Source organism: Numenius arquata, chromosome 4 (genome assembly GCF_964106895.1).
Source record: "Numenius arquata chromosome 4, bNumArq3.hap1.1, whole genome shotgun sequence".
NCBI lineage: Eukaryota > Metazoa > Chordata > Aves > Charadriiformes > Scolopacidae > Numenius > Numenius arquata.
This window is the reverse complement of record NC_133579.1, coordinates 21,469,672-21,487,503: the sequence shown is the minus strand read 5'-3', so window position 1 is coordinate 21,487,503 and position 17,832 is coordinate 21,469,672. Positions and strand designations below refer to the sequence as shown.

Below are 17,832 nucleotides of genomic sequence, written 5' to 3'. Positions count from 1 at the left end.
ATTTTTCACGGTTTTAAAGCGAGTCCTGATCACTTACATCAGAGCTGCAATTGCAACACAGTCTTTCACTACGTATCAGCTTGCTTCTCAAAAACCAAATGATCCTGAAGATTAATTCCTATGCAGTTTGGAGTTTTTCGTTTGATTTACTTAAGCTTTTATCCTGCATTTCTTATTCCAACTCCAGAAACTTCCCTTGACCACATAAATATTGTCCTAATCAGGAAATGCAGGATGGGAGCCACCTGAATACAGTAATTGAATGCCAGTCTGACTATTGAAATATTGCATCCTACTTATGCATTATTCATGTTGAAACAGCTGCTCCATCTCCACCTTATGACATCATGGTCCTTGAGAGTGTCCGTGACTCGATGGCATTAGGGTGGAAACAACCTAAAGTCACTGGTGGAACTGAAATTACCGGCTACTACGTGAACTATCGTGAAGTGGTTGATGGAGTTCCTGGGAAATGGATGGAGGCCAACATTAAGGCCATTAGTGAAAGGGCCTACAGGGTAAGCCGTTAACTTATTGCTATTGCCGTAGGTGTTCCAAAACAGATCTCAAAGACAGATTGGGATGAATTATGATTCAGTGTGCAGATTGCTGTTCAGAGGATTTTATATCCATGATGATAAATTTATTTAGCTTGGTTAAACTTCTCTGCAAAATTATTTGTACACTTACCTGTTAGTCTGGCACCAATTGTCATCTGTGAATGCACTACTCTAGACATAGCCTGAATTTTTGCAAGTCAGTCAGGCCCTCACAATAAATGGCATTCCTGCTGGGCTTGGTGCACCTACCCCAGTGCTTGCTGGTGCTGGAACCAGCTCTGCGCCAGCTGTGTTTTGTGATCAGTTCTTAACCCAATTTAGAGATAGTGCTAGCTACAACCTTGGTGACCTGCTTTACAAATGAAAAGCAATGCCAGGACTGAGTTTCACCCCACTGTGAGGACAAGTCTTGCCTTAAGTGAACTTGCTCTGTATCACAAAACAGATTAATATGACTGTTGAGCAATACCCTGCTCCCTCCCTGACTACCAAAGTGTCTATCAATAGGAAAAGGGGTTTACAATTATTTGAGCATGCTAAGACCACTCATGTATGCTCCACTACTAATTAGAGGAAAAGCCAAGATAGTTATCATCTTATGTCTGATGTCAATAATGCTTTCATCTCTTCAAGCACTTAAAAGCATGCCCGTACATTCAATAGTTGTCACTGTGACTTTCTTCCAAAGCCTTAATCCAAAGTTAATAAGTACCATTTTATTGATTCTGCAGATTCAAAACCTGAAGGAAAACATGGTGTACCAGTTCCAGGTGGCTGCTGCTAACCTGGCTGGGGTTGGGACACCCTCCCTGCCCAGCCAGCCCTTCAAATGTGAAGAATGGACCATTGCTGTTCCTGGTAGGATTCTGACAGGGAGGTGGAGGTTACTCACAGCCCAAGGGTGCTCTGTGACTGATTATCTAAGTTCTCAATGCCTTCAGTTTCCAGGGGAGTCAACAGGCACTGAAGTTCATACCCAGGCTGGAATCTCCATCGCTTTGATTTAGTACATTTACAATGATGCATTAAACAATCCCTATTTAATCAGTAGCATTTTACAAGCAGCTTGTATTTTCTTTCTCTCTCCTGTTTGGTTCCAGTACTACATCTGCCACTTTGCTTCCTAGTTTAAATGGTAAACATAAATACTTGTCTGAGGTACAAGGCAGGGAAGAATGAGATCCTGTAACCCTTGTCTAAATATATCACTTAAAGGCCAGAACACTGGCCTTTTAACACTCGTTGTAATGAATGAAAACAACCTCCATTGACTTCAGTGAACTTTAGAGCAGTCCTTGAAGCAGCACATTAGCTTAAAAATTAACTGAGCTTGGAGATTATTTGTCATTTTTGTTTGTTCATGAATATTTGATCAAGATACTGAATCTCAACAAATTGGATTGTTTTCTGGGCTAATCTTTTTAATAGGCATCGGGTCTAGATATGATACAGAGGAGCTGCACGTGTTACATCAGCTCTGGGTGTACAACATGGTGTCTGGTTTTGGTTTTTTGAAGTCTTATGCATTAACCTTTTTGGGATTCATTTTGATACCACAACTGCAACTTTTACCTTTCAGGGCCGCCTCATGATGTCACATGCATAGAAGTTAGGAAGGACTCTTTGGTTTTACTGTGGAAGGAACCAGTTTATACTGGTCGTAGTCCCATAGCTGGATATTATGTTGATATGAAGGAAACTGAGGCAAAGGAGGAACACTGGAGAAGTGTCAATGAGAAGCCACTTCAGAAGAAATTCTTGAAGGTAAATAGCTTAAGATTCAAATGCTGGTATAGTAGTATAATCTTGAGGAAGTAAGCCTTCGATAGCATTATCCTGTGCTGATCATGGTTGTATATAGTGAAATACATAGTAGTTGATGTTGTGCTGAGGATACACACGTGTAATGCCTGTATAGTCAAACAAGACGGTAACTCAGAAGACAATCTGGTATGACAAGCCTAAAAATAAAAGAAAGCACTGCTATACCCAAATACCATTCTAATAACGCAGGAGGCAACCCTAGCATTTTCTAGCTCAAAGGGCAAGACAAAGTAGATGTGATAATGTGGCAGGTGATTCTTTCTAACACAAAGTACCCTCTCCACGCATTTCATAGTGAGTTAAACCCAAGCTTTTTGCACTATTATGCTACATAATTTTGTGGAATGACTTCTAAATAAGGGATCACCTTATTTCTCTGTCCTAGAGATATGTCTTAGGTAGGTTTGCCATTTGTATGCTTTTCATCATATTTAAGACAACTCACTTTTAAGTGTGATCCTTTCATATATGTTTTAAAGAAGTATTTGCAGGTGTTATAATGTCAGTATGATTCCTCAAGTCACTACAATTAAATCTGTACAATTAAATGCCCTCCTCTTTCAAAATAGGCATGGCTGGCAATTATTACCCTGATAATTTCATTTTCAAAAGCCAGAATTTACCTGCAGTAAAAGACTATGCTGTTTCAGAGGTCAAGGTACACGAGTTAAAAACATCCTGTTCCAATAACAATGCTCCTTTTGCAAAGAAATCAATGACAGTAATGACACAGTCTGAATGTTAGCTATGCATACATGGGAGGAGCAAGCCAAACAGATCAGTCATGTCACTCTGGAACTGGAAAAAAACCAAACCACCAAGCATGAGGAAGAAATATTTGTCAACTGGAAAAGAAGCAAAACAAAAAGAAAGAAAATAAAATTGCCAAGTATCCAGGCTGGAATTGTAAGAAGTGTGAAATTAAAATCAGTGGTTTTTAATACATCATGCATGTATATACATTTGCTTCCTCCAGATAGGTGGCCTAAAGGAAGGTGTGAGCTATGTGTTTCGTGTGCGAGCAACAAACCAGGCTGGTGTTGGGAAACCATCAGATGTCACAGAACCTGTCGTAGCTGAAACACGACCAGGTTTGTTAGAAATGCTTCCTCTTTTTTTGTCATATTTAAACAGGTTCCTGTTTGTGTGACATGTTTACATACAGGCTACATGAGAACAGTCTGACCCTTCTCAAGTCAAACTTTTTTACTAAGCAGGAAATGAGCTGAGAGTCATATCACTTTCTTGTCTGGGATATTTTAAGGTCAGAAGAGATTTTCTTACTCTACCTACATGTTCAGGAATATAAAAATACAATAAAGTTGTAAGATTTGCATATATCTATAGATAAATGCATAAGCAGACGACCCACTAAGATCAGCTCAACCAAAACATTCTACAGATGTAGATTTTTGCTCTTCCTTTAGTAAACCAGTTGTTTATGTTTTATCTCTCTCCTTTAACTTATGCAATGTGCTTGAGGAAAGGGTAAAAGAAATTCCTTTTTTCCCTTGGCTTTAAAAACGTAATGAGGTCAGTTTGGAGACCACCTTCAGTAGGAATTCAAGTGCCACTGTTTGCTGGAGTCATCCTTGAAGGCTGGATCCAGTGTGTCTATAATGCCAGCAGGAAACATGGGAACGAGTGCAGAGGCAGAATCTCTGTACCTGGAACTTCAGAAAACCCCTGAGTTTTATTTAGCTATACAGGTAACATAGGTGACTTTGAACAGAGTCAACACCTTTATGTCACTAAGTCCCTAACACAACATGGGCTTGCAGCTTATTCATCTATAGACTATTTTAGAAGCAGAGGGTCCTACAAGGGGGAAAAACAAACTCCCAGATATTTTAACTAAATCTAGTATGTGGTTAGTGTGACATAAGAAGGTACAGGGGTACAACCCAGCCAGGATCCACCAAACACCCTCTTTTCCTCTGACAAGTTCCCTTCCTCCACCTGCAGACTCTCATAGTTGATCCCACGTGGTAAGCCTTCTAAGAGCCTTAAAAGAACGGGAACGAAGGTAGACAGTGGGCAGGCAGGATGACGTGGGGGCCTGCGGCAGCCTGGCACAGGGAGCACGAGTAGCAGTGCAGGGGCGTAGACAAAGGAGGTGACCACCTGGGCAAACAGCTGCCTGCCCTGCCTACACAGTCAGGTTGATAACTGCTCCTAGCCTGGAGAAATAGTCAAGGTTTATTTGGGATGGTATTGACTGTGTTGAGGTGTTGAGCAGACACCACCGGCAGTCGTCAGTTCCCGTTCCCACTCCGGCTGCCTCAGGAGCATTTCCCTGGGATCCTTTCCTTGCTTCTGACTCCCAGGTTCATTTTTGCATCTCCTATTCCTGCAGCAGGACTGCCACAGCTCTCATAAATGCCTGGCCCTTACGACCAGGGCAGCAAAAATCCTAAGAAGCCTTGAGTTAGACCTCAGTAAGGGTGTAAGTCAAGATGGTCTGAAAAAAAGAGTTTGGAGGCTGAGGGTGTAAAAGAACTGGAAAATTCAGAGTTGGGGACTGGGGTGACTGCTAGTGAGCATGGGATGGGAAGAAGGGACTGGAAGGAGTAGATGGAATGTTGAGAGGGTGTAAGATTGGGATACACAGACAAAAAAGGATAAGTGTGTGAGTAAGAAGGACTTGGGACAGAATCTTTTAAAAATACAGTAGCCATAATTTCAGGTCTACAAGCTGCTGAAGCACTAGGGTAATTTCTATCATGCAAGTGGAGTAAGGCAAAACTCAGAAACTTATTAACAGCCTTATATACAGCAACCACTTCTACAAAGAGAATCAAACCGGTATTAGTACTAAACTTTTGGGTTTACTAATCCATTTTCTTTGAGGTTAATATTTATCTGTCAGACTTTTGATAAAAACTTGTTGTGATAACCATCTCCAGTGTCATAAATAAAGGATTGTTCATGCCATTACAATTATAAAAAAACCACAATGATTGTAAACTCTCATGAAGATGATCACAACGACAAAAAAAAAAACAAACCTGTGCAGATTTTTCAATGTTCACTCAAACCCACCTGGCAACATGAACTTGAGCAGAATATTTGGTTTAGAGACCTCCCCATTAGAGAAGGAGGTACATCTCAGCACCATGGCCTTTTTGCAAGCAATGCTTGCGTTCACAGGTGTAATGGCTGAGGGATCACAGGGAAGTCAGCAGTTGGCCAGTGAGATCTCAGGGAAGCTGAAAATTATTTACTTGTACAAATCTGTTTGACCCATATTTTGAGCTAGGATCTGCAGATGTGGCATCCACCAAACTAAGCTTCTTAAAACTATTAAGAAAGAACAAAAGGCTTATTAAAAAAAAAAATAATTGCAGAAAGCAGTCTCTTGGGCAGGCTTCCACCTTTCTCACTCAAACCACACAAATCTCAAGAACAATCATACCATTTTTTTAAAGTTACAAGTCTTTTGGTGTTGTCCAATGAACGCTGCCTTTATTACCATATTGGATGGAGACAAAATATTGTCAGGTCTCTCTAGACAATTCCTGCTGGAATGTTGCTTTTGGCAAATGTGTAAAATAGCCAGACAACTGAGCTTTCTAATCAAAGAGTTTAAGTAAATAATATCCAGAATGAAAATATTTGCTATAATACGAATGGTACCAATAGACTTTATCCAGTGAAATGTGTAAATAAGATGCGGTAGTTTGCATCCACTTTCTCTTGTTTAAAAACCACATTTAAGTTTTATAGTTAACTTCTAAAATTAAATTAAAAAACCCACCCACATAAACAAATATGAACCCAGGCTACTTTTGAGCTGTAACTTTGTCTTCAGACAAAAGCACTTCGGTGTGGGGGAATCTCACAGGAAGCAAGGGAAATCCAATAGCAGACTGCAGCTCTTCCCCATTGCTGCCCTTAGTCCTTGTGCATCTTGGTGCAAGGCAAAACTAGATTCTGATCCCGCATCAGTCACTTGAGAAGGGCTTGAACCTCAGAAATGAAGGAAACCCTGTCCCATTCGACTATTCTGACTAGCTGTATTCAAAATGATACCATTAACTCTAGTGTTTTGAAGCTGTCTGCTTTACCTTCATGTTATCTCTTTCCTTGCAATGCAATAAAATGTTCAGATAAATGGAGATTTGATATGATATCTAAATATTTTATTTCTTATGACTTTAAGATAAACTCCGGATATGTTGAAACCACCAAGCTATCTAGAGGAGGGAAATTAAGAGCGCTACTCCTATGGCAGCCTCTTTGCTTTCGCTTTGTCAGATAGGTGGAGACCTCTGGTCAGTAATTTAAGAAGATTTTTTTTCATTTTTTAATCATATAGATATCAGAGGTAAATGGCATCATCACTTCCAGAAATAAATGCTATGCATTGTTATCATAATGAGAATACTCTAAAACAAATATAAAAGATTCTGTCCTTCAAATGAACCTTCTGACTGTAATTCTTCACACATTGTATAAACTGCCATCAAAAGATTCATGTGTTAATGATCTACAGGAAACTAAACACTAATGAAATGTCAAGTGATGAATTTGCATATAATAAATTAAATTATAAAAATTTTGCAAATGTGCTGCTGCCTAGTAAAATATTTGTAGACCTTAGACTTCGTTTATCACATACTGGTGCTTAAAGTGCTTCATTACTGCGAGGGCTGGTAAATAACAGTACGAAAGTATGAATATTAATCTCATCTTTCATTAAGTGGTTATGGCAAATTATAAAGACTAAGAAAGCTGTGTGTACACAAACTGTTATTGCAGGAGCTACTCACAGTGCTGGAAAGGATGTGTATAGTATTAGGATGATGAAACACAGAAATCTCCTTGTATGCTTGAGGCTCATTAAGAATTATGATGAAAATAAAGCATTTAATCCCGACGTCAGGAATAAGGCTCTTGTCTTTAAGGTACAATACTTTGTGGAGAAAGTGTGTCATTAGCATTCTGGGCAGCCCAGAATTGTCTTAAGCTAAGTAATATAACATGAGTGCCCTATTCAACTGTGAGATCCAGCTCAGAGCTGTTTGGGAAAGGAGGCTGGATGTTCTCCAGCACCTCTCAGTGCACACACTCTACCTGACATTCTCAGACAAGTTGTTGAAATTAAGTTAACGCCACAGATGACGGGCTCGCCAAGCCTCCTGAATCCCAGACGAAATTCCCTCAGCTTAACTGGGGTTTGAGCAGGCAGGATAGAGGTGCCTTCGGGTTTCTGATCTGGGATTCACACCCAGGGCCTTTTAAAGGACAAACTGGGTCACCTTATCCAGCTCAAGGACTGTAGGTACTGGCAAAACTGGGTGGGCAACTTAAGCAGCTAATTGCGAATATTCACTCCCTTTGTGGGCCTGGGATTAATGCTGCATGATGATGGGCAGCAGGCCTGGATGCCATGCAACAGCAATTAAACCAGCCTCCCGGAGTGAAGCCAGAGTCACTGAAAATGTGCCTCAGTTGCACAAGTGAGTCCTGATGGGGCAACTCGGTTGTTTCCTCTTCTGCCTCTTGTACCTCTTCAAACACCCACGTTTGCACACAATATTCCCTTTAGAGCCCTTATCTTATTAGGGAATAAGAAATTCATGCTGCATAATGAAAGCTCTGACTACCCCTTACTATGGAAAATATTGCTATTTAATATTTCAAACTTTAGTGGATCTAGAGGCTTGCTTTTCCCCCCCCCCCCGCTTTAGGTTTTTCTAGAGTAAATATCATAAACTCTCATTTATGCTTATACTTGCTCAAATAAATCAGTTGATTTATGATGCTCTTTAATCTGTTCCTTATTTTTATGAATAAGAATAAGAACTGTTGTTGTGAATCAAAGACTGAGGACGCCAATGTTTGCAGCAATTTATGTGCTGACTGAGAAAACAGCAAGGATCTGTTTAATCTACCCTATGAATTATATCTATAAAAATTTGTTTGCTGGCTTCCTGACAAAGTGGAATTGCCTTGTTCTGGTCTTTCAGGAACCAAGGAAGTGGTGGTTGATGTAGATGACAATGGAGTAATTTCCTTGAACTTTGAATGTGATCAGATGTCTCCAAACTCTAAGTTCATTTGGTCCAAGAATTATGAACCAATTGAGGATGACTCTCGACTGAACATCGATACCAAAGGCGGAAAGTAAGAACCCTCGGGGGGGTCGCGATACTCTCGTGTTTCAGAGATCTAGGCTGGTCACAGAAATCCATCCTTTTCAATGTGTGACCTCAGTAGAGCGATATCTGCCTCTGTTACTAGAAGGCTACTTTATGAGTATGCTGTTCTCCAGCAAGTTCATACACAGACCACTTGGAAATGACTGAGTTATGTTTGGGCATAGGGAGAGAAAAAATTGTGCTCTGTCATCTTGTAGCCTGTCAATCAAGGCAAATTACTATTATTATTACTATTATTACTATTGTTATTATTTTAAATCTCCAAAGGATAAAATTATCTGGCTGCTTGCAAAATGCTTTTACCATGTAACCCTGTTGCAATCTTCGGAGATGCTGGAGTAAGCAGGACTCTCTTCTGATGGTGTCACCATGGCCTGGTTTGGTAACTTCTGTCACGGTCTACAAGCCTACTCTGTGTCATCAGGCTTTTAACAGAGAGGAGGAAATGGCAAACGCACAGGTTCGGCCTGTGAAGTACCTATGTGCTTTTCAAGTTATAGAAACCATACAGTAAGAAACGGTGGCTCACCACACTCTTGGTATTGCATGTGAAAATTGAATCACCCTGTACTTGCAGTATCCTTTCACGCTCATCAAAGACTTGACAAGATGTTTGTAAGCACTCATGAGCTATGTTAAACTAGCTATCTCTAGTGCTTTTGGCACAATCTGAGAGTTGTGCCACCTCCATTTATACCACACATGGTAGGACCTACCCGGCTTTATACTGGCCAGAAGCCTGCATTTGCCTGTTCAGTCGGAGCAAAAGCCAATACAAGACTATTTTTATCTGGTGTTAGAGACATAAAGGAGGGCTTTGGTTCAGACTGATCTAATCTTTTTATCAATCAAAATGCTTTTTTTTTTTTTTTTTTCTCCTCAAGGTCAAAAGCTACCTTTAAGGATCTTGGAGAAGATGATTTAGGAATTTACTCTTGTGTTGTTACAGACACTGATGGAGTTTCATCAAGCCTCACAATTGATGAGGAAGGTAGACACATTATCTATTAAGCATGCCTGCTTTGCTTTCATATCTGTTTTTCCCTGCTGCTGTGTCTCTCAGATCTGTAAGACATGCATGCCTTATATTGTTTCTTTTACGTCTTCTGCAGAAATGAAACGCCTACTTGCTCTGAGCCATGAACGCAAATTCCCAAGTAAGTGAATCAAACATGTCTATAGGGGAGAGTTTTGCATGCGGTGGGGTACAGCAAAGCTCCTGCCACCATCAGGTAGGGAAGTCACTATAGTAATTTCAAGAGACAGTGGTTTTGAATGGAAAATATAAGATTCCTTTTTCCCCCCTGCCTCTTTCTTTCAGTATGTTTGTGTATTACTGGTGTTCTTCCTGATCTGTTGCAAGCTACTGGTCTAGGCATATAATAAATCTATATTACAGTTGGAAAATACATTGTTTCTTCTGAAGAACAGCCTTTTATACTTACTCAGCATACCTAACCTGATTTGAAAACCTCAGTTTGAAAACTTGTCTAACTTTACTGTAACTGAAGCTAGCATAAGTTAAATTTAAGATTAACAAAACATGCAACTATAGTAAATTCAGCTGTGATGATCTATATATACAGAATTTTCCTGCTATAATTCATTCCTTCCCTCTTTCCTGTAACACTTGACAATATGAACATACTTCCTTCTGCTTGAGATGGTATTTTTGTCAACTCCACAGACCTCCCCTACCTTTGTGATATCCTGGTAGTAGCACAACTTGGTTATTTTCGTTGGAATGTAACTTCAATAATTGAAAAAAAAATAATGAATTGGATTGTATAATGAATCCTATTACACATAACAAGATGAGACACACAACAATATGAACCTCTTATATTCTTCCACTACATTCTCCTCTTCTTCATTCCAGGCAGTAAAACTCTTGCCTATGTTTTAACATCTTCTGCTTCGTAAATGCACTGCTGACACCTCTGCCAATGTAGCCCACATCGTGCCTCTCAGCCCAGTCAAAGCTTGGCCACAGAAATGGCCTGTCTTTTCGCCCATATCACCTCTCTTTCTCATTTCCCTCTATGTTTTTCCATATCAATGCTACTCTTCTCAATATATCATATCACTTTTTGACAGCTTAATGCCCAAGCACCCCCTTGTTTATTCCTGCTCCTCCCAGTTGTTTCCTCCTAACTGTATCTTCACGCGGAAAGTTAGTCATCACAAAACCTTACTGTTGTCCCATGTCCTTGCTTGTCCTGACCTTTGTCTTCTGAGTGCTCTTCCACCCCTTGTGTTCATAACTAACATCACAGAATAAGCTCCTCAGGACACAGACCGTGTCTTATTTTTTGCATCATGTTAGGTAACTGTACACAACTAGTTGTGCACGAGCTTCCAGGAGGCAGAGGCAAAAAGGGAGATCACTGCAGAACATATCCTCAAGGAGGAAACTGTCTTACTTGCTTTGGTCACTCTAGGCCCAAAAAAAAAAAAAAAAAAAAAAAAGACAAATAGGAGCTCAGTTACATCTGGCTATAGCTAGGAGGCTAGAAAAATATAATGAGCTCCTATGGATCAACATGAAACTTTAGTGACATCTCCAGATAATCTGTTTGAGGATTACTCAAATTTTCTAAAAATAATAATTATTCTATTCTATTCTAGTTGCTAGGCATTTCTGATTCAACATAAGCTCTTGCATGTTGCTTTATTTGTACTTCTGAACTGCATTTAATTGTAACTTCTGCTTAGAAACATCTGCAGCCAGTAACTCCATGGGAAAATGGGTTGCTTGAATAATGCAGGTTTACAGAAGGCAACTACATGTGGGTGCAATAGTGTATCGGTGCTAGGTAAAAATAAATTGTTGCAATTCTTCAACTTAGCGACTGCCCAAGGACTCTCTGTCAAGTGCTTGTGGTAATTTGTGATGCTGTACAAATAAGATGTAAAACCTTGTAAGCGCGATGGCTGGAAAATGCCTAACGTGGCTGTCAGTTGGTGCCCATGGAAATGTTTTAAAATAAGACTTTCGCTCATGGAGGACTGTAACACAGATTCGTGCAGTTCCTTTAGGCTGGGGAGTGAACAGCCTTTTCCTGCAAAAGAACCCTTTTGTATCCTTTCAGCCCTTTATTTAATAGCTTCTGAGATACTTTCCTCTCTTCCGTGTTAGACTAAGATATTCACAGTTAATTACATGCAAATCAAGTGGGGGTTTAAAATTGCCGTAGAGCTGACAGTGAGACAAAAGCAGTGCAGCCTGATGTCTATTCACACCCTCTCCCTCCTGCTTCCACTGGCTCCTGTAGCATTTCAGTTGCCTTTTTTTGAGAAATTATGCAAGACCTGAGATTCCTTTTGTTTCTTACAAGCAAAGTGATGTGCCGGCTGAGGAAACTTCACATGGACCATGTGCACTGCAGGGGCATGTTCCTATGGAGTTGTTCTTTGCTTTGCTCCCTTGTGGTATCGCTGTCCCTCCAGGCTCAAGGCTTTCCTCTTTCTGGCTAAGCCTGTGTCTTTTTCATAATTCTCTTTTTCTCCTGTGACTGTTGCCTCAGCTCCCAGTGGCCTTATTTTCACCAGAGACAGCTCTTGTGCCACACAGACACAAAAGCAAACATGTGGGTGCGCGAGGGCATAGGTGCAGGGAAGGGATGAGTGTGGGAAAGGAAGACACAGTGGTCCTTGCCCCCTAACTTTGCTTGGCAGTGGGGTGGGATAGCAGCTCTGCTCCAGGAGGCAGCACAATCATTTAGGACGGTGCAAATACAAAGATGAGAGAATCTAGACACTACCTCAGCCCCAGTTCTCTCCTGCTGTAGCTAGGCCTTTGCATACATGGAGTTAAATGGAATGGAATAGAATAGAATATTTTCAGTTGGAAGGGGAAAACAACCCTGTACTGGGATTTGTCTGGCAAGAGGTGTATCTTTACACTATCACCAGACTGCATCATCAAGTGTTTTGCAACGTATTTGTACACTGTCTTCAGCTGTTCCATGTTACACCCTTGCAACGCAGACTTTAGACTGCTGTGAAAGTGGAGACTGAGGTAGAGTTCACATTCAGCATATGTACTCCCTAGAGTATGATTTCGTTGAAAATTTGAGCATCCGCTAAGACAGCTAAAAATGATGGAAGCCAATAAAATGATCAATATGCCCCAGTATCAGGGTCTAAATCCTCATGTTTAATGTTGCTGATTAAGATAGTCTAACAAAAAGTTAAAGTAAGCTGAGGACTTTTACTAAAAAGAACTAGGAAAATTAAATAAATTTTAAAAAGACTAAAATTACCTGCCCTTTACATTTTTTTTTTTTTTGCCTGCTAACACAGGGAATTGGTCTATACGCTGGGGATTTTATTCATAGGTAAACAAAATGTACTGGAGAGATTGAGGGTGTGTTGTGATAGTTGGTGAATTCTGGGAGATGGAGGTTCAACCCAGCAAAAGACCAGAGCGCTTACAAAAATCTCCCAACCTGCAGCTCAGCAGCTGACTTTCTGATCTGGCTTCGTGTTTGGGGTTTTTTGGTGTTTTTCTTCACTGAGTCAATTCGCTGTCCGACAGTAGAATTGTTCAGTGACTTATTAAACATGGGTCTGCGCCATAAAGACTCACTCATCATGCTGCAGAGATACTTGCAGTTTACCTTTGAAATAGATTTAGCCTTGTATTGGAATGGAGGGGCACCAGCATAACTCAAATCCTGAACATTTCCAGTCTGTAGAGACCTAGTGATTGAGGGATCAAAAGATTAAATCTTATCTGTCATCCTATGTATATGTGGGTGGAGAGACATCCTGTCTACAGGAAGAACTATCAGAAACTAGTTACCTTGCATACAGTATCTGAGTATGAAAGGAAGAAATAGCTTTCTGATTACAGAAGAAAACAGTTGTTGGGCACAGGCAAAGTATATGCTTTGTTCTTTTCATTCTTCTTTGTAGCTGTCCCACTTGCCTCTGAGTTGGCAGTGGAAATTTTGGAAAAAGGAGAAGTGAGATTCTGGTTGCAAGCTGAAAAACTGTCTGGCAATGCAAAGGCCAACTTCGTATTTAATGATAAAGAGATTTTCAATGGAGAGGTAAGTCTTTTCATTGCTTACATGTGTTGTATTTTTGTGAGTATCAATGAGTATTAGTGCCTCTGTCTCCAATATACTTCCAACTAGTGTTCCACACATGCATTTTCATGAGAAATAACATATGTCATTGAAAGCATCATTAGAAAGATATTGGCTGTAGTTCTGAGCTGCAGCTGAATTCTACTGGATGCAGTTTATAAAGTGGAACTAAATGACTTCCTGCTATCTTTGTGAGTACCACGTGTTCTGTTAACTAGTGCGGACCATAGGAGTTCCTTCAATAAGGTAATCCCAGGTAAGAAACTACTGTGGTCTTCAAGGAGTAACTGCAGTTGCCCAGATTCATCCTACCTCCTTATTCTATGGCCCTAGCATACCCTTGTGCTCAGTTCTTACCTCTCTCTGCTGTTTGGAGGAATTTATTACACCAAGGGAAAATTCCCAAGTGGTTGTTTCCAGCAGCAGAACTTGTTACTCCCAAAGACATGACATGGCACGCTTTTGTTGCAATACTGATATCAGGTAGAAAGCAGTGATGGAGCATTCTACACAAAACTTTATAACAATATAATCATCCTCAAAGAAAGCGTTACTCTGAAGAGAGGCAAATTTAAACCTTATGAAGACGAACACAGTAGTCACCATACAACAGGAATGTCATGTGTTTGTATAGCATTAGTAAATAGGTTTCACTTTTAACAGATTTCTTATTTATTTGATTTTATGTTTAGAGCTGGAGCTAGTGATAGTGAGAATATGAATAAAGAAAACAAAATTTCACCTAAAGATACCATATAACATTTGACAAATATTTTTCTCTGACATCCAATAACTGCTGCTTTACTTTCCATTCCTGAAGAAATATAAAATGAAGGTGGACCAGAAGACTGGCCTTGTTGAAATGATTATGGATAAACTTGAGGACAAGGATGAAGGGACTTACACTTTCCAGCTGCAGGATGGAAAAGCAACCAATCAGTCCAGCCTTGTCCTCATTGGCGATGGTAAACTAATCTATATTGCACAATAGGCTGGAAAAATTATTCCAAGGCTACCTCAGTTGTCATCTTCACTTTCCACTGTTTTCCATACCAATAGATGTTCCAGTGGTTTTTCATGTCACAGTGCTTGCCTGCCTCATATAGGACAGGGCATGTGTATGAACTGATATTTTTAAAGTGCTCAGAGGAAGGGGAATTGTTATAGAAATGTAAAATATTGCAGCCTGTCATGATTTACTTTTGTATGGATGGAATAAAGATTTCCCGTGGAAAGAGCCCATTCAGGTAGGAACAAGTAGCTGCACCTCTTAGAGCTCAAGTGGCTTGCTGACTCTGCTGCCACTCATTTGCCTTCCTACTGAGAGCAGAAAGTATCTGTATGATTAGGAATTATGCTTCGTCAGACATGACACATTAAACTCCTGATGACTGTATGCAGCTGGGAAAGCTGGGTTAGCCATAATCAGCTTGTGACACTTTGGAACACTGAGTGAAAACCTGACCCTATGGCAGGATTCTCACTGACTTTCAAGGGGAGAGAGTTGCACCTAACTGGGACAGTGACATTCAGTACTGTACAAATGGCACATGATGTTTAACCTTGTATTTCTTGCTGGGTTTAATTTCTAGTATTCAAGAAGCTGCAGGATGAAGCAGATTTCCAGAGAAAAGAGTGGCACAGGAAACAAGGTGATAATATGAATATTTATAAGAATCACATATATGTTAGTCTGCTAAGAGTTTGTTTATATTTATATATGTTAATTTGAAATAGATGGTTTTTGTTGTTACATAGTTGCTTACCATCTGAAGGAGAAATAAGAAAAATGAAGCCACATTAAAATATAACAGTATTCTTGTCAAGCAAAATATGATTGTCTTTGGTTTTGTATTGTGAATACCATTGACGTGACCTTTAAAAACATATATGTGATTTTAAACAGGTCCCCATTTTGTGGATCAACTGGGATGGGAAGTTACTGATGATTGTAACGTGATGTTGAAATGTAAGGTAAGGGGCAAGGAAAACACCGAGTACAATGTTCAAAGGACTTTGACCTACCACTACTTAGATGGTGAGGGTGGGAAGGGACTAAAGACATGCCCTTTGCTTGTGTACTCCCAACTGCATATCGGATAGTGACAGAGCCTCTGAAGGCTAATCATGCTGAGGTGACTGCTCATTGCATGTAACAAAATACCTTGGAAAATAGCTTGAACTTTTTTCTTCAGGTCTGTCAGCCACCTACCTGGGAAAAGGCACCGGAATAGGAATGACAAGTCTTTGTGAATCTGTATCATTTTTGGCCAGTTTTTGCATGTAGGAATCCCACTGGTTCCCCGGGCTCCTTGAAGCTGTTGGTAGTCCCTTTCTCTCTCTATTCACCCCTGCTGTTTTTCCTCTTGCATCCCTCATTTTAAAGCGGGGGCCTGAAACCACTCCCTGCGATCAAGTTGTAAAGCTTGCTGTTCTTTTATGAGAGGCTTGAACGGGCTAACCCGTGCGCTGCTAAGCTCCCCTGCTCAAATGGAGAGAGTAATTACAATGTGGTTTTCATCCATCTTAGGTGGCTAATATTAAGAAGGAAACACACATTGTGTGGTACAAAGATGACAGGGAGATAATGGTAGATGAAGAACATGACTTTAAAGATGGTGTGTGTACTCTGCTGATATCGGAGGTGAGTGACTGTCCTTGTTAGCCCACAGCTGAAGTTAGTGTTATGAATTCAGATGAAAGATACAATCTAATCTGATATTTCAGCAGAACAATCAAAAAAGGAAGCGAGTTTTTAAAATGGAAAACCTTGCAAGGCGTCTGTGTTTTAGCTAAAGCAAATGTCTATCTATAATTACTTGCTCAGATTTTCAGGCAATGATGACAGAAGAGAAAATAAGCTTGTAACTTCCTTTGCATGTCAGTTTAACAACAGAATGAGACCACAGTTACATTGCAAATGGCATTTGGAAAGCACTTGTCACTCAGGCTTTCAGAGGACCACCCTCTTCAAGTCACCAGAGAGGTCTGGTCCATCCTCAGCCTTGCTGCAGGCTTGGGGGGGTGACCCACATTCACCACTTCATCTCTTTGCTCTTGATTCTTTGGCTGAGGAACGGAAGAGGTGTCAGGGCCCCCAGGGACTGGGGGCTCCCCCACAGCTGCAGGCCTGTCCCACCACCCCAACCAGGAGCAGGGCAGCTGGGGGGCATCAGGGCAGCCCCAGCCCCAGGCATTGGGTACCTCCCTGGGGATGGGATGTCATCTGGGTTCAGGAGTAAAATCTAAATTTTTGTACAGAAACTATTCTGAGTAGTTTTACTCTTACAATATTGCAGTTTTCTAGGAAAGATGCTGGCACTTATGAAGTCATACTGAAGGACGACAGAGGAAAGGACTCCAGTGAGCTAAAGCTTAAGGAGACAGGTCAGAGCCACTTTCTGCGTGCTGTCAGCCACACCAGCTGGCAGCCTGACTGCTCGCCTGCAAGCGGGTTTGGGGTAATACAGGCAACTGCATGTGTCACCTTCCTGTGGCTTTGTTCCTCCTGTGTATAAGATCGTCTCATTAGAAAAACTGAGATTCTACAGTTCAACTAATATTTGAACACAGCTTATTGCATCTGGATTCTGTATAATTTTGGGAGAACACGATGACTGATGCTAAGCAAAATGATAGCAGATTTCCTCAGGGGGCCAACAGTAGTAAGTCTACAAGTATAGAAAGAAATTACAGAACTAGATAATTTTAAAAGATTTTACATTTGTATTATGTTTTGCCATTCAGTTATTTAGCAGCCTTTTCACTCATTGTGCTTACTATATTTTTAAAATTTCACTTATCTTTCCAAGCAAGTGGATAAAAACCTATCCATTAGAATGTATAGAGATAGGTTAGTATTCTAACTGAATAGTGTCATTTATAGAATGATTTTTTAAGAAAAACTTCTTTACAGTGAGGGTGACAGAGCACTGGAACAGGCTGCCCAGGGAGGTTGTGGAGTCCCCTTCTCTGGAGATTTTCAAGACCCGCCTGGACGCAGTCCTGAGTAATGTGCTCTAGGCAATCCTGCTTTGGCAGGGCAGTTGGACTAGATGATCTCTAGAGGTCCCTTCCAACTCTGGCAATTCCGTGATAGGAAAAAGAAAAAAAAAAAGAAAGAAAAAGAAAAAAAAAAAAGAAAGAAAAAGAAAATATAGTTTTGTTCAGCTGCAGCAGTATCCATCA

The 17,832-nt window shown here is 40.5% G+C and overlaps 1 protein-coding gene across 2 annotated transcripts in view; it reads left to right on the top strand.

Moving 5' to 3' along the window:
* The window catches only part of MYOM1 (myomesin 1), an 80,055-nt gene that overhangs the window by 43,576 nt on the left and 18,647 nt on the right, over positions 1-17,832 (top strand). For both annotated transcript variants that reach the window (XM_074146195.1, XM_074146196.1), the window contains 13 exons: positions 322-518; positions 1,292-1,418; positions 2,140-2,324; positions 3,361-3,475; positions 8,357-8,513; positions 9,433-9,539; positions 9,661-9,705; positions 13,469-13,605; positions 14,465-14,609; positions 15,237-15,296; positions 15,551-15,618; positions 16,175-16,288; positions 16,944-17,031. In XM_074146195.1, coding sequence (XP_074002296.1) covers positions 322-518; positions 1,292-1,418; positions 2,140-2,324; positions 3,361-3,475; positions 8,357-8,513; positions 9,433-9,539; positions 9,661-9,705; positions 13,469-13,605; positions 14,465-14,609; positions 15,237-15,296; positions 15,551-15,618; positions 16,175-16,288; positions 16,944-17,031 — 1,545 coding nt within the window. The remainder of the gene's footprint in view (positions 1-321; positions 519-1,291; positions 1,419-2,139; positions 2,325-3,360; positions 3,476-8,356; positions 8,514-9,432; positions 9,540-9,660; positions 9,706-13,468; positions 13,606-14,464; positions 14,610-15,236; positions 15,297-15,550; positions 15,619-16,174; positions 16,289-16,943; positions 17,032-17,832) is intronic.